This window comes from Adiantum capillus-veneris, chromosome 17, assembly GCF_014529385.1.
Source record: "Adiantum capillus-veneris isolate H3 chromosome 17, ASM1452938v2, whole genome shotgun sequence".
NCBI classification, from domain to species: Eukaryota; Viridiplantae; Streptophyta; class Polypodiopsida; order Polypodiales; family Pteridaceae; genus Adiantum; species Adiantum capillus-veneris.
In genome coordinates, this window is record NC_140947.1 from 30,358,263 (window position 1) to 30,381,836 (window position 23,574).

General features: G+C 47.5%; 1 protein-coding gene across 1 annotated transcript in view; it reads right to left on the reverse strand.

Moving 5' to 3' along the window:
- Positions 1–23,574, reverse strand: part of EMB2763 (ribonuclease II family protein) — a 181,982-nt gene that overhangs the window by 83,387 nt on the left and 75,021 nt on the right. The window contains exons 10-16 of the mRNA XM_086486415.1: positions 23,411–23,567; positions 20,170–20,238; positions 19,909–20,034; positions 19,772–19,824; positions 18,583–18,689; positions 18,378–18,432; positions 18,201–18,300 (exon numbers count right to left, since the gene is read on the reverse strand). Coding sequence (XP_086342541.1) covers positions 18,201–18,300; positions 18,378–18,432; positions 18,583–18,689; positions 19,772–19,824; positions 19,909–20,034; positions 20,170–20,238; positions 23,411–23,567 — 667 coding nt within the window. The remainder of the gene's footprint in view (positions 1–18,200; positions 18,301–18,377; positions 18,433–18,582; positions 18,690–19,771; positions 19,825–19,908; positions 20,035–20,169; positions 20,239–23,410; positions 23,568–23,574) is intronic.

Here is a 23,574-nt window from a genome sequence, read left to right on the forward strand (position 1 = left end):
AGTTCTTCGGCTGATGCCTGCCCTCTCCACGGCTCGACAGTACACTTGGGGGGCGGCGGCTTGGTCCACCCTCACGGGCCCGGCACTTCAGTTTGAGCTATCTTCCACCAGCAGGATGATAGTGATACAGGGGGGTCGACCTACACTCCAGCCTGCTACAGACCTTACTCCACAGGAGTGGAGCAGTGAGAGAGCGGAGTGTTGGGAGCTCATCAGCGGCCTAGCTCTCTGGTGATCTTTGAGGCTCGCCTGGTACCACCAGCAGAGACTGTTCGTGACTTTTGGCTAGAGCTGATCCATACTCTCAGAGGACAGCTTGAGGGACTACAGGGCAGCTCCGACCACATGCGGGAGCGCCACGAGGCTTTCCTTCGTCTCTGGCGTCCTGGGCTGTTTTACTCCATGGTCCAGGGGGTGCTCAGATGGCACTACTGTCCACCTGTGTGGCTTTTCCCTCCTCCCATCTCTTGATTTAGCCCCATTGTATATATGCTGTTTTTTCATTGGGAGAGTCTCCCCATCATGTTTGTTGTAGCCCTCTCTTGCAGAGGTGGATGTAGCCCTATGGGCAGCTTTCATTAACTAATAGAAGGATCTTTTTCTCGGAAAAAAAAAAACATAGTACAAGCCGCTACTCCAAACTCTGCACCTTCTCTAGGAAGCATGCCTGAGAATGAGCCCTAACCTCATATTTAAAGCCCTTGGCCTAAAAAGCAATTACAGTGAAAAGCCTTCAAAACTCAAAAGCTTATGGTCCAAAAGCAAAGCCAAAAAGCTGTCAGCGTAAATCACGGAAATCCGTACAGCCTGCCACGTCATCAACCAGCACAAAACATGGAAATCTCCCTACTGCCCTTAAGGTTAGGGTTAGGATTTTTGCAGTTTTAGGGTTTTTGGCAACAGAATTAGGGTTTGCAGGTTTTAGGGTTAGGGTTTTCAGAATTACGGTTTGCAGGTTTTAGGTTAGGATTTCCTAGAATTAGGGTTTCAACAGTTAGGTTTCTGGCAAAAATTAGGGTTATGGTTTTTGCTCTCGAGCAGCCACGTCATCACTTTGTGACAGTTTAGGCCCCTCGGCCACATTTGTAAGTTGGCTCCATTCTTTACGCTTTGACACATCAACAGTTTGTTACATCTCCCCTTCTTGAAAGAGCGTAATCGTCCGCGATTACAGCATATCTGCAAAACAACTCAAGTTAGCTCAAAAATTTCTGAGGGTCGTTCCGAGGGACAATTAGTTTGCTCTTTTGATCAAGGAGTTAGCTTCTCCTTTCTGCTTTTTTGATCAAGGAGTTAGCTTCTCCTTTCGGCTTTTTTGATCAAGGAGTTAGCTTCTCCTGTCATCCAGATCGGAACTCTTGATATTCCGGCGTAGTAAAATTAGCCATCACACCCAGACCATACTGATCTTCCACGGGTGTCTTGATACACTAAAATTGCATACCCAGGCAATCTCATCCAATTAGGAATATTCAGTAGTTGGCACACCATAATGCAACACAAATGCTTACATATGCATGTTACAAGACATAGAAACATAAAGCCGCCGATGAACACTTCTCTCGCATGAAGAGCTCTTGCAAAAGGAGATTATGACCTGAGGTTTTGCTCGCTACTGCTGCTCGCCCCCCCCTTGCTGCGCCATCGCTACCCTCTCCCCCCCCCCCCCCCCCCCCCCCCCCCCCCCCACCCGTTGCCCCTGCACTACCCCTGCGCGCTAACCTCTCCCCCCCCCCCCCAAACCGCTGCCCCACACCCCGCCCACTGCCCCCCCCTGTTTTCGCGCTGCCCCAATGGCTGCCCGCTGCCCTCTCGCGTTGCCAACCCACCCCATCCCCCCCGCTCGCTGCCGCTTGTGCACCCGCACACTACCCAGCTGCCCACTTCGCCCTCGCCGTCCCACCACCCCCCCCCCCCCCCCGCGTCCTCTTCGCTCCCGAAGGTCTTCTGCACCTGGCTCGGCAACGCTTTCTCTTCGGACAAGTGCTTGGCGTACTCGTTCGCAGATTTTTTTCACCGCCCGCTTCTTCGACTCAGTAGTAGACACAGATGGAGGCTCCAGCTCCACCTCAGAGGGACTCGCCTCAAGCCCCCTCGCCTGACCCCGCTGAGCCCACCATTCGACTTGCTCTTTCGCCGACAGAGCAAGCGAGCCTTGCCGCAGAGGTAGAACGCTTGCAGGCGACTTCTGTCATCTGCAAGGTTCTCGGCACCCGTCCTAGCAGAGGAGAGCTGCGAGACCTTCTCCAGGCCCGCCTCCTCGCAGAGGTGGCAAGATCTTGGATGTCCAGATTCTCGGACGGGGGTACTACCAGATTGAGTTCGAGACTTCCGAGATGGCCTCCAAGGTCATAGCTATGAGTCCATTGGCCATCCGAGTATCACGCGCCCACTTTCGACAGTGGCGACATGGTTTTGACCCGACTTCGGATGTGCTAGTAGAGGAGGCGGACATCCCCATCTTAGTCTGCTTTCCGGGTTTACGGAGGGAGTACCTTCCACTTCTCTCCACGATTGGCTCCGCCATCGGGACTGTCCTGGAGACACCTCGTACGGCAACATCAGTAGCTGCCAAGGCGGCTGGCATCCCTTCAGTTCGAGTTTTGGTCAGAGATACCCACACGCTCCCGAAGGTCATCCTTCTGCCTCGGGTGAGTGCGGGTTGGTTTAGACAGAGTGTGGAGTACTCGGGTCTCCCGAACTAGTGCTTCATTTGCAGACACATGGGCCACCTAGCGAAGGCTTGTCCACGGAGGAGACCACGACCCGCACCTCAGCCTCAGCCCCAGCCTGCCAAGGCTGGGCCGCAGCCACAGCCAGCGACAGCGCACAGATTCAAAGCCACCCTCCGAGCCTGGGGCTCCAGCGGAGGAGAGGTGGCAGCAGGCCCGTGGCCATCGACGCCAGGGGCCACAGAGACAACCTGGCACTCAGAGTGGCCCTCAGGTGCCTACTCAGTAGCAGTGGGTCCCCACGGGGAACCGCTTTGGTCCTCTTGAGCAGGAGGAGCCCCCTACGCCAGCCTCCACCTCCGCCTTACCCTCGCCAGCCGCTCCGCCTTCCGATTTTCCCTCCTCCTCCTCATCCCCTCCCCCGCCCTCTGCTCCCGCCCACTCCCCACCTCGCCCCCCTGTCTCTGTCGCCCCACCCCGCTTCTCTTCTCCTCCGCCCCCCCCCCCCCCCTCAGCTCCTTCTCCCCCTCCTCTTGCTCCAGCACCACACTCGACTCAGGAGACTGGTCCCTCGCCGGCGGCTAGGAGATCTCTTGGCAGGGCCTTTGCCACGAGTCGCCTAGCGAGAGAGGGTCAGCCCTTCTTGCGGCCCCCTCTGCAGATTCAGACATCTTCCCTTGCAGCTATCCCTCCTGGTCTGACGAGCATTGACCTCCGACGCCGCTGGGATTTCTTTGATTACGGGTTCACTCGCTTTCTCGGCGATTCCGCAGCAGACCACGAGGAAGCCTGCTTCAGGGTCCACGCTTTGTTCCTTGCCGCTAGGGGGACAGAGGCCTTGGACTCAGCAGTTGGTTTCTCCTTCCCCCTCTGTGGTAGGACTGAGACAGAGTGGTCCCTCGACTCAGTGGTGGGATGGTTGCATACACAGGTTCTTGAGTTCTCTCACCACATGGGAGAACTTGGCGTTACATATTTGCTGCAGACCTTGTGGCCACTGGCCAAGTTTGCGGTGACACCCCCAGACTCAGCAGGATGTAGACACATTGTGGTGTACTTTTTTGCTGATATGCAGTGTTTGCCTTGCTATGTATACATTCATGAGGACTCCTGGACAGAGGAGGTTGCTTTACGCATGGCTCGCTCTACTTGGGCTTGGACCAGGCACTCACTGCACTCTCGCCTATCTAGAGGGCGCTCGGATGCGGATTACTCCCCATCCAAGCCAGCCTCGAAGATAGCCCGTCTTGCTCCTGCGGCAACATCTGTTCTCTCTTGCTCCCCATGAGGATCGTCTCGTGGAACGTGCAGGGACTAGGTGGGCCTCAGTTTCAGCGACAGAGGGGCCGATTGCGTCAGGAGCTTCAGCGTTGCCTTGTGGGAGGAGAGATTGATCTCCTTATGCTTCAGCAGCACCATTTTTCTGAGAGCCGCATTCGGCGATGTGGTCAGATTTTGTGTGGACGATATGATACCTTTTGGTCAGTTGCTTTTGGACCTGGAGGCATCCACGGTGGGGTATGTATGACTATTGCGGACTCATTGCAGCAGGCCATTGTGGGCAGAGGTATTATTGTGGCAGGCAGGGCTCAATGGATTACTATGCAGGTTCATGGTGGCCTTGTGGGTTTCCTGAACATCTATGCGCCCAATGTGGCGAGTGCTCGTGCAGCGTTTTGGTCACAGATTGTTGAGTCTTTGCCACAGGTTGACCAGTGGTGTGTAGGAGGGGACTTCAACATGTTGGAGGACCCTTCTGACAGAATCGGAGGCAACCATGCTACTGTGCATGGAGTCAACTTAGCAGCTTGGGAGAGGTTGTGTATGACTTTGAGGGTCTCGGACACATGGCAGCATTCTGGCTTTGTGAGGCCTCCAGAGAGTCTTGCCTTCTCTAGATCGGACCGCAGAGTGGGAGGAGTGAATCTATCGCGCATAGATCGCTTCTACACTAGTGACCACTTCAGTGACTTGGGGGGATCAGTGGGCATCCTGGCAGGGACATCCTTCTCGGACCATGCACGAGTGATCCTCACAGTGGCAGACAGGCAGAGGCGTGGGAGCACGATGCTTCGCATCCCAGAGCGGGTCTTGTTGGACTCAGCACTCAGAGAGAGGGTCGAGGCTCTATGGACAGAGGGCATGGACAGCCAGGCTCCACCTGCAGACAGAGTGGCCTCATGCCTAGCTCAGCTCAGCCACTTCTTTCTCCAGGAGTCTTTGGCTCGACGGGCTGCAGCAAAAGAGAGGAGGAGCAGCGTCTCAGACGAGGCATTGCTTCACTACAGAGGATGCAGGAGCAGCATCCCGACAGTCCATGGTTGGAGGAGCAGTTACAGCAGGCTCGACGGGAGCTTGCTTGCACAGAGGAGAGGCGCCATGAGTTTTCCTTTCACCGACAGGCATCTCAGTGGACTCAAGTGGGTGACAGAGTGACAGGTGCTTTTTTTGAGACAGTGGGACCTCGGCACTCGCATGCCAAGGTCAATCAGTTGAGGAGACCCGATGGGTCAGTTGTTTGCGAGCCAGAGGATATGCGTGCAGTTGCTACTGACTTTTACCGTGAGCTACTGTCGGCTGAGCCCGAGTCAGAGAGACAGGATGCATGCAGGGAGCAGGTTTGGGCACAGATGCCTTGTCTTGTGACTGAGGAGATGCGGCAGAGGCTTGAGTTACCTCTTCAGCTTGAGGAGCTGCACACGGCTCTTAGAGCCCTCCCTCGTGGTAGTTGTCCAGGTGAGGATGGGCTGACTTTCACCTTCTTCTTGGAGTACTGGGACCTGCTTGGCCCAGATCTTTGTAGTGCCTTTCAGTACATTCTGCACACAGGAGTGATGCCGGATAGCATGAGTGAGGGCCTGATTTACCACATTCCAAAGGAGGGTGGCTCCTTGGATGAGATTCGACAGTGGCGTCCCATCACCATTCTCAACTTAGCCTACAAAATTCTTGCCAAGGCTCTGAGTTTGAGGATTCAGCCACTTTTGGAGAGCCTTATACATGGGACTCATACAGGTTTTGTCAAGGAACGCAGTATCCTTGACAACATCTTCACTTTTTGGGAGGCTTCTGCCCTTGCACGGCTCCGTGGGGAGGACCTTGTGATTCTTCTTCTCGATTTTGAGAAGGCATACGACAGAGTTGACTGGGACTTTCTAGAGGGCACGCTACGCAGGATGGGCTTCTCAGATGCTTGGATCAGAGGGGTGTCAGCTTTGTACAGACAGGCTCACAGTCAGGTGTTGTTGGCAAGAGGTAGAGGTGAGCGCTTCATGCTCACACGTTCGGTCAGACAAGGTTGTCCTTTTGCCCCTTTTCTCTTTCTGTTCTATGAGGAGGCGATAAGCAGATTTTTGGTGTCACAGCAGGTTGGTTTGAGAGGCTTAGCACTCCCTATACAGGGAGATGAGCTTCTGGACGCTGAGTTTGCCGACGACTCAGCCTTGTACTTAGAGGGCCAGGAGGCCAATCTACACAGATGTGAGCAGGCTTTGGAGACCTTCTGCTGTGCATCGGGCGCATTGATCAACTGGAGAAAGACACTGGCTTTCTCGCTTGGCAGTGATCCTGTGCCAGATTGGATGCCAGGGGAGGGATTCAGGTGGATTCCTTCAGGGACTACAGTTCGGTACTTGGGTTGTCAGGTTGGTCTGGACTTGTCCCCCGAGCAGCAGATTGCTCCTCTTCTCCTGTCCATCAGGAGAAAGCTGTTACATTGGAGCTCAGCACGACTTTCGCTCGCTGGTAGAGTAGTAGTTGCCAACCAGGTGTTGTTGGCGACTATGTGGTACATCACTTCTTGCTGGATCTTCTCGAGTTCTTGTATCAGCCAGGTAGAGAGGCTGATCAGGAACTTCCTTTGGTCAGGTCGCGATACTCAGATTGCCCGAGCCAAGGTGGCTTGGTCGGTCATCACACTTCCTTGTTCTCAGGGAGGGCTTGGGATCATTGATCCTGCACAGCAGAGCAGAGCCCTTCTTGGGAAGTTTGTCATCAGAGGACTTCTTCCAGACGAGGAGCCCTGGAAGGAATTCTTGTTGCAGAGGCTTCGTGCCAGGGTGCCTCAGTCAGGAGGCCCTTGGCAACCTTCGACCAGATGGATCTTTTCAGAGCTGCGCCGAGTTGGTTTGAGCAGGAGACTCGAGGACAGATTCGCTATGAGTTTGCTTCGATCTTGGGAGCTCTTACGGCGTGGCCTAGAGCAGAGACAGCCGACGTGCACGGAGGAGTGCCTACAGCAGCCCCTCGTCTGGAACCCCATGGTTAGCACTCAGAGAGGCCACTTGGTTGGGAGTCGGCCTCATGGTTCTTGGGGTCCCATGGCGGCAGGTCCAGCGCGCTCTCTAGGTGACTGGCTAGAGTTCACAGGTTTGTCAGAGGAGGTGCAGGCTGTCCAGCTACAGGGCATGAGAGGGGTGCAGAGCATGTGTCAGGACATCTCAGAGTCAGTTCCAGCTGAGTGGCCCACGCCTCTGGAGCCTGTAGCACCCCGGTGGATGGGAGCCTTCACACGACTAGAGGTTCTCATTTCAGTCAGGGCTTGCTCAGAGACTGTCCCAGCCCTGTTCTTCGAGCTTCAGGGTGGGGGACGATTACAGCGAGTTGTAGTAGAGGCCCCGCAGGTAGCAGAGTGTTGTTTCCAGAGGATCCGAGTTGTGGGCATCTGTGGGAGGACTTGCGTCATAGACCCTGACCCAATAGCTCTTGAGAGTGGACATTGGAGGCTATGGGCTTGGGAGTGTTGTCCACTGGCACGAGTACAGTGGGATCCTGGTGAGTGGCTATGGAGGGACCCCTTCTCTTCTGCCGACCGCCCAAGAGTCCCCTTCTTTCAGTACACTGTTCGGCTTGGACGTCATATACTTGCAGCACAGAGAGAGGCCCGCCCAGCTGCAGCACGTCATTGGCATGAGGAGGGCCTCACAGTCGAGTTCTTGGCAGCTTTTTGGCAGAGGCTGTGGGACTCCAGACAGCCGAGGCGAGTCACCTTGTTCCAGTGGCTGGTTGCACACAGAGCCACAGCAGTAGGGAGCTGGCTTGTGCATAGTGGTCTCTCGGCCGCATGTGCAGCCTGTGACCAGTTGGTGGAGAGTCAGCGTCACTGTCTTTGGGACTGTCCCTCAGCCCAACAGGTGTGGCTACGTGTTCTTCGGCTGATGCCTGCCCTCTCCACGGCTCGACAGTACACTTGGGGGGCAGCGGCTTGGTCCACCCTCACGGGCCCAGCACTTCAGTTTGAGCTATCTTCCACCAGCAGGATGATAGTGATACAGGGGGGGCGACCTACACTCCAACCTGCTGCAGAGATTACTCGACAGGAGTGGTGCAGTGAGAGAGAGGAGTGTTGGGAGCTCATCAACGGCCTAGCTCTGTGGTTCATCTAGCGGGCCCGCTGTTTCCGCATCTTTGAGGCTTGTCCTGTGCCACCAGCAGAGACTATTCGTGACTTTTGGCTAGAGCTCATCCATACTCTCAGAGGACAATTTGAGGGACTACAGGGCAGCTCCGACCGCATGCGGGAGCGCCGCGAGGCTTTTCTTCGACTCTGGCGCCCTGGGCCTTTCTACACCATAGTCCAGGGGGTGCTCAGATGGCACTACTGTCCACCTGTGTGGCTCTTCCCTCCTCCCATCTCTTGATTTAGCCTCATTGTATATATGCTGTCTTTTCATTGGGAGAGTCTCCCCATCATGCTTGTTGTAGCCCTCTCTCGCAGAGGTGGATGTAGCCCTATGGGCAGTGTTCATTAACTAATAGAAGGATCTTTTTCTCGAAAAAAAAAAAACACTTCTCTCGCAAAACCTAACAACGTCCGGGCCGGGAGATATTCAACGACTCCCTCATCACTCCTCCCGCATAACCTAAAAAGGTCCGGGCCGAGAGATATAGAGGCCTTTTACAACCAAACGCCCCCCAGACCGCAGCCTGCGTCGTTTGGAGGTGCTGAGAGTAACCACTGCTCAGACTTCTTAATACTCCTCCTATATAACCATCCAGGTCCGGGCCGGGAGTCACAACAACAATACTCCCCCCGTAAATAACCACAAGGGTCCGGGCCATGCGTTAAAAAAAAAAAAAACAGCACTTTTGAATCATTCAATACCCCCCCGCCCCGCAAATAACCACAAGGGTCCGGGTCATGAGTATGAACAAGCATTCTCAAACATAATTTGTCACTTCTCCACCCGAAAGTAAAATCACCAATCATTGAAACCAGTATCAAACAAGAGTCAAACAATTCAAATCGGCACCAAAACAAGTTCAAAATAGATGCCATCCATTTCAAACAAATTCCAAACAGGATCACCAAACAAGATCAAACAAAACTCAAACTTAAAAAGCAATCTCGACATCAGTCGACGAAAAGTCGACTAACTTTCCATCCTGAAACCTGCATCAAAAATTAGGGTTAGGTTTCTTCCATAGGGTCGTGGCTGAGCATAGCATGGTCCATCAGCTCTTGGACAAACAGTGTTCTCGTTGGTGGCGATGGTAGTCCCAAGATATATCAATCACATTGGACCTCCAAGGTCATTAGCTCGTGAAGAGACATCTACTGAGAGATGTCGAGAAATTTCAAGTTATAAACTGTTAGGGTTTCCATGCCAAGCATTTCAGGATACCCCACTCTGCCAGAAGTTGCACTTTGAAGGAAGATGTCAGAAACCATATAACTTCGGACAAATTTTTTCTTGAAAGCTTGCCAAGTCCTTGGAGTGTGTTGCTTGGTAGCTGTAGACATCAACATCTACATGGCACTGCTTTTGAGAAGAACAGTGACTTGAAACAAATCGGGGATTCTTCTTTTGCAAGTGATCTTAATGGCTTATGCCTTGTAAGACATGAGCAGTGAAGACGGGAGCGCGCCCGATGTGCGATGAAGTAAGGGTGGGAGTGGCTAATAAGTCTGGGTTGGAGGGCTAAGATACCTCAAATAAAATTCCATCAATAGCTCTGTCTGCTCCTTTGTAGGACCGGTATGCTTTCAGAAAAGCACACGCCTGATGCTCTGATACCACTGTCACAAGGCGGGCACCACGTGCCAATAGAAAGAATAGACTAAACACGCTTTTAGCACTTCAATAACAACTGAATTGAAAGAGAGAGAGACGACACACGACATGGAGTGGCGGAATTCCACCCCAGAGAGTATTGGCCCCAAACCTTGGCGCCCCTTTCGGTATTTCTTTATATTTCATCAACATAGTACAAGCCAGTACTTCAAACTCTGCACCTTCTCCAGGAAGCATGCCAGAGAATGAGCCCTAACCTCATATTTAAAGGCCCTTGGCCTAAAAAGCAATTACAGTGAAAAGCCTTCAAAACTCAAAAGCTTCTGGTCCAAAAGCAAAGCCAAAAAGCTGTCAACGTAAATCACGGAAATCCGTACAGCCTGCCACGTCATCAGCCAACACAAAACGCGGAAATCTCCTTGCTGCCCTTAAGGTTAGGGTTGGGTTTTTTGTAGTTTTAGGGTTTCTGGCAGCAGAATTAGGGTTTGCAGGTTTTAGGGTTAGGGTTTCCAGAATTAGGTATTGCAGGTTTTAGGGTTAGGGTTTTCTAGAATTAGGGTTTCAGCAGTTAGGGTTTTTGGCAGAAATTAGGGTTAGGGTTTCTGCTCCTGGGCAGCCACGTCATCACTTTGTGACAGTTTAGGCCCCTCGGCCACATCTGTAAGTTGGCTCCATTCTTTAGGCTTTGACACGTCAGCAATTTGTTACAAAGAGTCCCCATTGATCTTCTCTATATCCCCAATGGGATTCTCATCTTCCTCCCACAAAACAGTAGGACTCCTTTGTTCCTCTATGTTGGATTCACTGCTGAAGCCCATGTGTGCTACAAAAGTTGGACCAGATCCGAAGAATTGACTGAGCTTTGATACCACTATAACCGGCTTGGACACCCAAGACACGAATCTTCAACAACACATGAACAGAATTGGAAGGAACTTTAATACTTGAGCTGTAAAACACAAGAATCGACACAAAGTGGTGGAGTTTCGCTTCCAGATGCACTAGCCGCAAGTTTGATGCCCCTTTCCGTACTTCTTTTTGGAATGATAATCACAGAATACAACTGCCAAACAGACTAGCTCTACGATGTGTAACCATACAGATGATCTACAGACTAGCCGCTCAAGGAATCCTTATAGAGAGTCTGGTGAAAAGTATGAGGTCCAAAACAGGGCGCCCCCAAAAGCTATCACAGCTAAACACAGAAACCCTACAAAAGCTTGACCCAAAAGCTTATGAAACACCTGCCATGTCACCAGCGGAATATGTGCCATGTTTTACGAAAAACCACCACGTCAGTAGTATTAGTATGGCCCATGATGCTGTAAAGAAAGAGGATGCAAGAGAGCTACACAAGACAAGCACACACCACACAGAGATGGAAAGCTTCTTCTTCTTCTCACAGAAAAGAGAGTACAAAATGACCGAGTGCTAAAACTGAAAAGTAGCACATATGTACATGCGGTCATTAAGTGTGAACTCGCTAGAAGCGTACTAGGCTGGCACTATAAGTGTAGTCCAACTGTAGAATCACTGGCAGAGATACTCCATGTCGGTCACCTAACGTGCCAGTGAGTAAATGTCGTAAGCGGCCAAGACCCGTAGTGGATGCCAGCTCAAGATGTAGAGCTCGACATCTCAACACTCCCCCTCGAGCTCTGCATGTCGCAGAGTCCAAGCATATTCCGGAAACGTCGAAGCTTCTCAGCTCCGAGGGCCTTGGTAAAGATATCCGCTATCTGCTCCTCTGTGCTGACGTAGACCAAGTCGATGTCGCCCGTCAACACTCGCTCTCAAACGTAGTGGTAATGGACCTCTATGTGCTTGGTCCTAGCATGGAACACTGGGCTCCTAGCCAACTGCATGCTGCTGAGGTTGTCACAATGGATCACAATCTACTCGTCCACCTGCACTCCCAAGTCCTCAAGTAATGTGCGTAGCCAAGCTACCTCGCACGCCGCAATTGTTGCACCTCTGTACTCGGCCTCTGTGCTCGATAAAGCAACCGTAGGCTGCTTTTTGCTGCTCCAAGTAACAGCAGCACTCCCAAAAGAGAACATGAAGCCACTCGTAGATCTCCTATCAACAATGCTACCTGCCCAATCTGCATCTGTATACCCATACAATGCTAATGGCGCATCTGCTGCATAGAACAATGCGTAGTCAAGAGTCCCTTGCACATACCGAAGTGTGGATCGTACTCCATCCAAATGTGGCTTCTTCGGAAGCTGCATGAACTGACTCTCCAAGCCTACTGTGTAGCTCAAGTCTGGCCTCGTGATAGTCAAGTAGATTAGACTACCCACAATCTTCCTGTACATCTTGACATCCTCAACAACATCACCCTTCTCTGCACTCAGCTTTGCATTCACATCCAAGGGAATAGAAATTGGATTACAATCAACCATACCATACTATGACAACATGTCCAAAGCATACTGTCTCTGTAACAGCCATACACCCTCTGGAGTCCTGATCACCTCAATGCCAAGAAAGTAGCGCAACTCGCCCAAATCTTTCATTTCAAACTCCTGTTTGAGAAGACCCTTCACATGGTCAATCTCCATAGCATTGTCACCCACAATAATAAGGTCATCTACATATATGGTAATGACCACAATCCCCACATCACTCTCACGTACATAGAGTAAATGATCAGCATGAGCTCTCCTAAAACCAATACTGACAAGATAGGTGGCAATCCTATCATACCATGCTCTAGAGTCCTGCTTCAAACCATGCAAAGCTTTGAGAAGTCTGCATACATAATCTGGGTAACTTGGATCGACATAACTAGGTGGCTGATCCATATACACTTCCTCTTGCAACTCACCATTCAAGAAGGCATTCTTTACATCCATTTGATGCATAATCCATCCTCTAGATGCAGCCATTGCTATGATAGCTCTCACAGTCGTCATCTTTGCCACTGGAGCAAAGGTCTCCTCATGGTCTATGCCATACGTCTTTGCATAACCCTTTGCGACCAGCCTTGCCTTGTGACGCTCAATGTTACCATCAGCCTTATGCTTGGTTTTATACACCCATTTACAGCCAATAGCTTTCTTGCCACTTGGCAATGGCACCAACTCCCATGTGTCGTTTGCTTCCAATGCAGCCATCTCTTCATTCATTGCATCATCCCAATGCACATTTCCAACTGCATCCTCAAAACATGTGGGCTCCACATCCTGTATCACCTTAGCCATGTAGGCTTGGTGATGCGCTAGATACCCATCATAAGTCAATTTCTGAACTGGATTTCTGACTCTGTTAGATCTGCGCGGTCCTGGGTCACTCTTTTGCCCTCTAGCATCTTCTTGTACTTTCCTTACACCAGGTGTCCTGACAGCCGGGATTCCAAATTCCTCATCAAGACTTTGTTCAGAACCATCTGAATCCATGTCTACATGTGAAAAACCTGATGATGCATCAGCCATAAAGGGAGGTTCATCAACCTTTTTCTTTCCTTTCCGTGATACATTCCCTGTACCTGCTGGTGAAGTAACCTGCGTACGTAGTTTACCATTCCATGGCTTCTCAACAGAGCCACAAGAAGACGACTCTTATGGTCCACTCAAACCTGTGACTGTGGCCTCACATTTTGTACAACCACATCATCTTTTACATCAGCCCCAATAGTGCCATGTGCATTACTGTACCAGCTGCTCATCTCATCAAAGACTACATCTCTGCTCACTCGTAATTCTCGTGTAGTAGGATTGTAGCACCTGTACCCCTTTTGTTCAAGGGAATATCCCACAAGAATACATTTCTCTGCTTTAGGATCCAATTTTCCTACGCAACTCATCTGGCACATGCGCGTAAGCTATGCAGCCAAACACTTTCAAGTGTGCCAAATCAGGCTTTGTACCTGTAAACTTTTCCTCAGGTGTTACATCATGCACCGCAGCTGTAGGTGTCATGTTCATAATGTACACAGCTGTATTTACAGCTTCAGCCCAGAAATGATGAGGCATGTTCTTCACATTCATCAATGCACGTGCAACCTCTGTAATGTGCCTATTTTTCCTTTCTGCGACCCCATTCTGTTGTGGAGTATATCTGCATGTAAACTGCCTGCGTATACCATGCATTCGCAAAAAATCTGAAAAATCGTTGGAGAAGTACTCTCCCCCTCCATCTGACCTCAATGTCTTGATTTGCATGTCTGTTTCCTTCTCAATCATGACTTTGAAGTCTTGAAAGTGACCAAACACTTCACTTTTGTTACGCATGAAGTAGACCCATACTTTCCTTGTATGGTCATCAATGAAAGAGACATAATACCTGCAACCATGTATACTTGCAGTATCGGTTGGACCCCAAACATCTGTGTGCACCACCTCAAGTGGCTTTTTACATACATTGCACTCATGAAGAAATGAGCCCTTTGACTGTTTTCCAAACTGGCATGCTGCACACACTTTATGCATACCATCCACCTTGAATTTGGGCAAACCTTTTACAATCTGCATGCTGCGCAATCTCTGCTCATTGACATGGCCAATGCGTTTGTGCCAAATGTCAACATGAGCCACAACACCTGTGCCCTGTGCAAATAATGCAGCTTTTACCTCAGGCATGTCTACATTCAGCGTAAACATTCTGCCCACACATTTGCCCTCTGTGATCAGCTTACAGCCATTCTGGAAATCTTCTACATAACAGCCATTTGGATTGAAGCGAACCTGCAAACCCTGCTCAACCATTTGTCCAACAGAAACAAGATTCTTTGTAATGTTTGGGACATGAAGTACATCTGCTAAGTACTTTGATTTGCCACTCTTCGTATTTAGAGGTATGTCCCCTACATGAGCAATGGGGTGAGCTGTGTCATCTCCTGTCTGCACATAGCCTGACACATCTAGTTTGCGCATATCTCTAAACCACTCTCCACGAGACGTCATGTGATTAGAGGCACCTGAATCCACATACCAAACATCATCTTGGGTGGAATTCTCTGCAGTCATTGTATTCATTACATGCTGCATAACAAACATGAGCTCGTTTTTGCTGTCATTTGCATCTCTGCTAGTAGATGCATAGTTGCCCTGTTCTCTCTTTCCACTTGCTTTTCCCTTTGGACAGTCACGTGACATGTGACCTCTTTCACCACAAGTCCAACATTCTCTGCTATCTACAGTATGTTGTTGCCTGCTTGATCCTGCACCACGACCTCTTTGACTCCCCCTGCCTTGAGACTGGTTTCCCCTGCCACCTGTATTGTTTTGATTTGATTGACCTTCTTGAAATTGGTCCCTGCAACCCCTTGGGCCTCGATCACGACCTCTACCTCTTCCTCTGTTGGAGTTAGAATAGAAGGCCTGTTCAGAATTATTTCTGCCATGAGAAGAAGATGTGTCAAAGTTCTTCTCCTCAAGAATAAGCATAGAAATCAAATCTTGGAACACGGGGATGTCGTCTCTTGTATTCATGGAAGACCTGAAATGTACATACTCATCTTCTAGACCATCCAAGCATGCACGGACAATGTCATCGTCTTCCACTGAGACTTTAATAGATCCAAGAGCCTCAATGATACTCTTGATCTTCAAGGCATAATCATTGATTGAGAGGTTGTTCCTCTTAACCTGATTTAGCTCCGACTTTAGTTGAAGCTTCCTGGCCTTGGTGTTTACCTCGAACACTTTGCCTAAGTTTTTCCATGCAATGGCGGGGGTTTCAGCATCCTGTAGATAGCCCATCATGCCATCTGTGATGCTCATAGAAAGCCAATACATCACTTTGCTATGGCCTTGTTGCCGGTCCCTCAAAGCTTTCCTTTGTTCTGCTGTAGCATTTGCCTCGGGAATCTCTGGTTCTTTTTCATTGTCTCCTTCTACATAGTCCCAATAACCTTTTCCTTTTAGGAAATTTGTTATTCTAAACTTCCATGCAAGGTAGTTATTTTTCTCAAGCTTCTCAATGAACTCACTAGAAGCGTACTACGCTGGCACTATAAGTGTAGTCCAGCTGTAGAATCACTGACAGAGATCCTCCGTGTCGGTCACCTAACGCGCCAGTGAGTAAATGTCGTAAGCGGCCAAGCCCCGTAGTGGATGCCAGCTCAAGATGTAGAGCTCGACATCTCAACAGATGCCACATCATCACTGATTCCTTCTGTTCTCTCTCTTGTCTGCCTTGAGCCAATCACTTTTGTAACATCAAGCCAAAGCCAATCCGACTTCACCTTCTTAATCAACCTGATAGCTGTCAGTTCAAACCCTCAAACCTCCACCTTCCAATTATGTGGTATGTCCCAAAGACACTTTCCAACAGGCCGTAGAACCAGCAAAAGTCCTGACAAGGGCCTGGAGAGTAGCCCTAGGATTATCCCCCCTAATAGACTGGTCCCCTCCGAGACATCTATTATCAAAAAGAGAGCCAGACATTTTTCGTCCCTTTAGCCCTGATGTGGAGGGTGCATTTCTAGAGATGGTAGCACACCTACAATAGCTCAAGGCACCTGATAAGGCATCTACAAACTGGCCTAATGCTGAAAACATTCTTAGGAACACACTTTGGCAAGTTTCTCTCTATGACATGCTTCAACTGGATTCCACCTTCAAGAGTCTTTTTCAGACCCAGGAGAGGTTCTAGTGGCAAGCATCTCAAGAGACAAGGAGACTGCTCAATCAGGTCCTAGTGGCAGGATGACACAAGAGACATCGAAACTTCTCAATCAAGCCTCAATATCTTGCAAGACCCAAGTACACGACACTGGTTAGCAGCGCACTCAGCTCTAGACCACAAAACTCTGCTACTCAGATACGAAGAGGGTGTTGAGGCTAGATAGTTTAGGGCAGAGTGCTATGTGACTCTATACTCCATACTCGACAATAAGACACTATAATGATGATCAGCACAGTAGGATCCCCAAACGGATATATACACAATCATAAAAATATATCTCACTGGGTTGAGTAGATGAGGTAACACCCTATAGCTGTGTGGCTGATGAGTCATGATAGACCAGGTAGGCACGAGGCCACATAGCTCGTGCAAAAGCAGCCAGATCAGCATCCTAAGTAGGCCACCAAGTCCAACAATCTAGACTAGGCACTGTGTTCTATCATCCCATGATGATCACTAACTGCACACTCACAATCCACTATAACTGTGGAAACTACGAGCACTGTAGCTAGGCTACACAGTTTTATGGAAGCTGATGATTCTTGTGCTTTAGATCACAAGGTTAAAGATACCACATGTTTTTGGTGCTTTTAGCACTTGTGAAAATGACTTGTAATTTTTAGAGTCACTTTTGGGCTTTTTGTACACTGCCATTTGTAACTTCAACTCTTAATCAATAAGATAAAGCCAACGGCACCTAAGTGAGGGGCCAGTGCTTCTGAGAGCTCTTGGTGACAATCTTTGACAAGAGTGCCTCATCATATTGCAGCTTGAAACTAATTTTTGCTGCCAATAACCATGATCTTGCAGGAGCAGATACCCCCTTCCACCATCCATACGAAAATTCATCACTTCCGCACGGCTGCATGAGTAGGAATAAACAAATTAGTATAATAATGACTTCAAGTCTCCCCTACATTCGAGCAACTCGCTCCAACCGAATATTTTTCTAAGCACCGTTTATGGCACTTTGAGATTAAACGTACAAGGGATGTATCTGATTTGTCCCTCCTAAAGATGTTAATAAAACTTTTGTTCTTTCCTCTTTCTTTCACTTTCTTGTGAATTTAGTATATTCAGCCCTCTTATACAAAAGCTGGCTTCATTGACCAATAGAAAAGATCTTTACAAAACATAGAAGAACACAAGGCTTATGCCATGTGGCACGCACTGTAAAGTCACAAAATAAAAGCCTTGCACTCTCTCTACATTTGAAATTCTCCATACATTGATTGCAAAAATAGCATGGACATCGAAAAGTTGATCTCATTGTGTTGAATTAGAGGCATATCACGTCACATGATTGAAATTGGAAATACGCTTATCGACCTCAATTGGGGTTACTGATACCTTGAGGGACGGTCATGTTCATATGACATACATATAAAAGATGGGATGATCGGACTGAATCCCAAGAACATACATATCAGACAGGCTTAAAGAAGTTCATCAAAGATAGTGATCTCTAATCTGTGGCAGATAATCTATCCAGGGTGTTAAAAGTTTAAGGTATTCAAGAGCATGCATGTGTAAGAGCTTTTATATCCAGAATATCCACTCCATGAGCAGTATGGTGGCCTCCATAAACATTGAGGACATCAGACAGGTTCTAAAGCAACCATAGTGTCCTCTTCATTAAACCTTGCTAATCCCCCCACCCCACCCCCCGGTGGGTCCTGTGCAGCTAAATAGATAAAAACTACATTTTAAACGTCTCCACAATTCGAGACGCTTTGACAATTACACCACAGTGTTGAGTTCTGAGATTAAAAAGAAACTAGATGAAGGCAACTGGCTCAACATTCCTCAAACACCAATCAAGATTGAAATCTCATAAGCCATTGCGATAAAAATTTCAAAGAGTTCTGTGAAAACAAACCTATGTCAAGAGGATTGTGTGTCTCAGTATCTATTTCAAACTTAACCTCGGCAGAAGCCAACGTAAGAGCCCCACGGTCTATGCGGCGCTGTCTCATTATCTGTTGACACAATTAAGGCCTAAATTAAAGTAGAACAATTTGCACAGAAAGGAATGCTCGACTTGGAAAAATCTAACCTTAGCCAGAGAATTCATATTCCGTAGATCAGAGGTGAGGGGATCCACCAAGCGGCTGCAAAAAGAAGTACCAAGTGATTCAAACACTAGATCATTTGAGACAAAATTCCAAAATCAACTGGAAAGTACTCTTTTCAAAGAAGATTTGTTAAGTTAATGCAGAATTCTAGAAGTCGTTCAAAAAATGAAAACCAATAAAGATAACCTGTCGTCCATGCGTGCCTGAGCTTCAACATAAGACAAAGCTGCAACAGACTTGATTATGCTTTTTGTGAATCTCGTTGATAGCACCTCTGCTCCACTTGTCATCTCCTGAATCCAATAAAACCTCCACCATATCAGTTAGAAGTCATAGCTTGCCATGAGAGGTCAAGAACTTGGCAATCTGTCAACATGAAGGAGAGGAAAGGAGGATTGAGGCCCTTATAATCTCCTACCCATCTTTTTGCAAAGCACACTTCATCAATGCCTAATTTTCTGTCAACCCATCTAACAAAAAATTTCACAAATAACGATGTGCTGCAAAAATCGCAATTTCTTAGCAGTTCGGACTCCAGAGGGTTGTGGCAACCTACTAGATGACCTTTTGTGTGAAGTCCATCTAGTACCAAACATTGAAGATTTGCTCTTCTGAAAACAACCAAAATTTAGCTTATTCACAACCCCAATTAAACTCCCTATGACACAGGAAATTAATCACGGCCTCAGTCCCTATAGCTAGTGTATAACTCCAATTATAAGTAAGGAAAAATTCTACAGTTTGGACCTGCAACGTAAGCTCAACCATTCTAAACAGAGGCATTTCACAGCGAGATCCTTCCCATGTTCTCATAGGTCTTAAGTGTGCTGAATTTTCCAATCAAAAGCGTGCCACAGTGCAGCAACTGGTATTGGATGTGCAAATAATCTTTCTTGTGAAGGCTTTAGACAGTTGTTTCGGGTCATGTGCCAATGTTTTCTGTGCAAATAAGTCATAATGGCAGCAGAGAGACATTGTTCCAAAAAACTTGCACCTTGCAGTGATGCGCCCTGTTCCCAACACAGGGACCATAAAGATGATTTGCACTTCCATTAACGGCTCATATAGACGTTGTTCCCAGAAAATAGATTTCCAGGAAGACTTGCACCTTGCAGTAATGCATAAGCATCCATATCCGCTCACAGAGGATGCAAGGTGGTGTGAATAAAAAGCCACAAACTACCACAAAAAGTTGTCACACCTTCACGAGTCCAAAATTAAATTCCATCACCAAAACCCTCTTTGCAACTACTCTTATGTATGTCTTGGTTTAAACAGCCCAGCATGAGCTAGCAATCAGGCTGCACACACTTGGCCCTCACAATAGTCCTGTAAAATTTACTTGAATAGTGAGAGAAAGAAAGACAGAGATTACCCATATAACTGAAAAAGCCAACCTCTCAACGTCTGCTCGAAGAGAACATATGTCTACAAAAAGCAGAAAAACGTGCATGGTGTAAAATTTCAGTTTTAACAGCAATGCTCACATGATTATTTATACAGTATCAATACCTTCAGTTAGGGGCTTTGGAAGCATATCAATTCGCTGCTCTACCAAATAAACAGATGTACCCCTTTGAGATGCCTCATCATCGAGAGGTGTTCCCGGAAGAACAAAATTTGTGACATCCGCAATATCTGGTACCCCATTCAATTCAAGAAAAACCTCCTTTCATGATTCAAAAACCTTCTCAAAAGAAACCTGTACAATATGTTATGCAGGACCCAAACAAGAAACATAAAACTATAATGTTCCATGCACTTTCGGGATACGGACTCCAACTTCAAAATTCCCATTTGGAAGAGCCGTACAATGTAGAGCGTCATCAATATCTTTACATCCTGAACGTATCCAAAAAATAAACATATTTCAGAAAACTTTCTCATTTACAGAGACATGCCTGATAGAGACAAGGAAAGAAAAACGATACAAGCAGCTACAGAAAGAAAGTTCTGCATTCAATAAAAAAAAACTTTCCATCTCCAAAATTATGTCAATCAACAAAATGTTACCATACAATCAATGCCCACCATGTATGTTTTCATCAACGATTCATCACCCTTAATTGACACATCAAGAAGCACGTGAGGCTTGTTAGAAGCTTAATTCCTTGTCTAATATTGGACCAGATATTTGTGCAGTTGTATATTGAGCAACTCCTCCAATAAACCTAGAGAATCTTAAGGAAATGCATGCGTGTATGTGCCATGTTACGTCAACCATACTTTAGATTATGGTATTATCTATAGCCCACACATTAAATTCTAAATGGGTACTGTGACAAGGATTGGACTGGAGATCGGATCTGAGCATTTCCTTGAATAAATAAGCAGCCAACTATTACACTTTCTCTAACATAAGCTAATGAAAAGCTTCTAGTTCTGTAGATTGTGAAGTAGTTGGGCTCAAAAGAGTTCTTACGAACTTGGGAGTTCAATGAAGAAAGCAATGACTACTCATTGTGACAACCAAAGCTGCATGCATTCCCTTGGCCATTTGGAAAAATCATGTCTTCCATGAACACAAAGCACATTGAGGTCCCGATTTATGGCTTATGAAGGTGTGATTAACCCCAACTATTTTGTGCACCCAGCACAACAGTTGCCTCGGTTTTTCCATACATCAAATTTACCAGCATTTTGAATTTTCTTGCACAAATTTTAACTGTACTAGCATACCCATTTGAAGTTGTAAGGGTGAGAAGCAGAGGCCTTGCTTCTGAGACTTCTGATAAGCAAGGGGCCACTTCAAAAGGACAAGCAAGGGGCTTGTTTGAGCTGAGGCAGCTTAAGCAAGGACCTAGCTCGAGTATTTGAAAGGAGAGCTAAGTCAAAACCAGTGTGCATGAGCAGTGAAAGCACCGGGCACAAGAATGGATAGATCATAGGTCAGTAAACCTCGAAGAAGAAAGCAGGTATCAGATACCGCCAAAAGCAAAGCACACTTTCCAAAGGGAAGATGCAAGACGATATGTTATCAACAGGCTCATTAAGAGCAGGGAAGCTTTTTAAAACTAAAGATGAACTTATGGAGCAGGGAAGCATCTAAAACCAAAGATGAATTTATGTATGAGAAATTGCAAGTGATGATTGAGGCTGAATTGAGCCTTATGAGAGAGGAGATTAAAAAGAAAGAAAGGAAGAAAAATTTTATTAACAACTTCAAAAGTCCGGACTCCACCTACATGTGCTATACCCTTGGTCATCTGAAACAAAAAAAAGCTGTAGCTAAAAGCCTAAAGCTAATTAATGAACTGGTGGGTGTACAATTAGTGATGACCAGGGAGGATGAAGCTCTACCGCTAGGGGTTGAGAATGCTAGACAATATGCAAGGGGTATACAAGTACGATATAATATATGCACTCTGGATAACTCCGTCTTGTACTATACTGGAGGTGTAGTATGCTATACATCAAAAATGGATCTCGTGCTAGCTCTGAGTGTCCCTACTCTCTGTAGGATAATTTCCTGTTGTGTGGCTGTCGAAAAAGAGGTGAATCTCTACAAGAATTGTGGTGATATGTGTCACATACCCTCTGGGCTTGTAAACCGATCTCTCTGTGTCGGTGAATCTCTAGTATAAACCTCCATAGCATGGGTTGGTTGGCTAACTCTACAAGCTGATAGAAGGAGAACTGCTCCTTGAACAAGGTAGGATCTCACTCTCTGATGGCAGTGTAGGCCCTGCAATTGCATACATAGTGCTCCAGCCTCCTCATCCTCCACCTCCCCTCGTTGCTCACCATCCACCTCCTCTCCGCGTAGTCTGCATATCCGCTTGCCTCTGGGGATTTGAGCCGCTTTTCCAGTCTGTGTCTCAAGGCGACGTGACAAAACCCTGAGTTTGCCAATCTACACCCTAGGACCATGTGGTAAGAGGCCCTCCATGTCTCTAGGTCTCTCTATGAACCCATTCTCCGAAATGCTCATGAAGCGCTCTTTGTAGTATAGCATGATGCATATTGGGAGGAAGGGGCTGTCTAGTGATATTCACATCTATCATGTGTGAAGCTGCCGCAAGTGTTGCCTAAGAACTCTGTTCCTCTCCAGTGAGAGGTGAATATGTGGTGCATCTCTCTCATATTTGAATGGTGAAGGTGGCCCATGTCAATCGCGTGCTGTGAGAACCACTAGGTGACCTGAGCATACCACGATCCTCTATCTCTTGCTTGAGCCAACTGTCTCGATGCCTCAAAAGCGCTATACGATAGCTGATCTGGTGGCATATCTTTGAATCTGTCTGGGAGACATATTGTCTACCACAAAGCCTCCACTACCATGGGTGGTGCAGCATCAAAATTACTTACAATTCTATCACCCAACCAAGCATCCCCAATGCTTAGTGCAACATCAACCCTCATATCCTCCATCTAAAGTAATCTAGATCGCCATCTAGACTCTAAATTGAGGGCGCTACAGGTGACAAAGCCATCAACTGTACCTTAGTTCGTTGTGATAATAAAGTTTCGTATCCTCTCTATTGTATGGTTTTCAAAGTTTCTCTGTATGCGCATCCCTAAGACATGGTTCTAGCTTCTACCTGTGTAAGGCTTGAAAAGGTGGTACAGACTGTCTATGCAGAAAAATATTTGTGGCTCTAGTAAAAATCATTAACCATATTTCCTCAACATGAGCCACAAAGAAAGATTCTAGCTATTAAAATATGTAATCAACCTACTGGATTGATCCCCTCGGTGCCGTCAGATGTATGAGTGTGAATGAGACTGCTCCTATAATAACACGGCAAAAGTGTAGTGTAGCCTCATACTTGCTTGTTGCAAATATATACACTTGAATGCATGCAAGAACTTGAGCTGAAACCCAAAACATGCATAGAGGGCACCTTTCTTACAGTTAAGTTGTAAGGTATAATTAAGGCTTCTTAAAAAACTGTGACAACTCCTATTGCTATGAGCAAGATAGCCTTTCCAACCTTTAATTATTCCAAATAGACCCATCAAAGTTCTCAAATTGAAACCACAAAGGGGAAAAAACAGGCATGCTTTGCATCACCTGGAGGGTCCACACTGAAGACAGGTATATGTCGAAGGTCTTCACGATATGTACAGTTTAAGTCATCTTGAGAGACAGACCAGGGTAGTGGAGGCAAACATGCAAGAACTTGCTCCGAAAAAGGTCTATTATTAATGTCATTCTCAATCATAAGGACCTGCAAA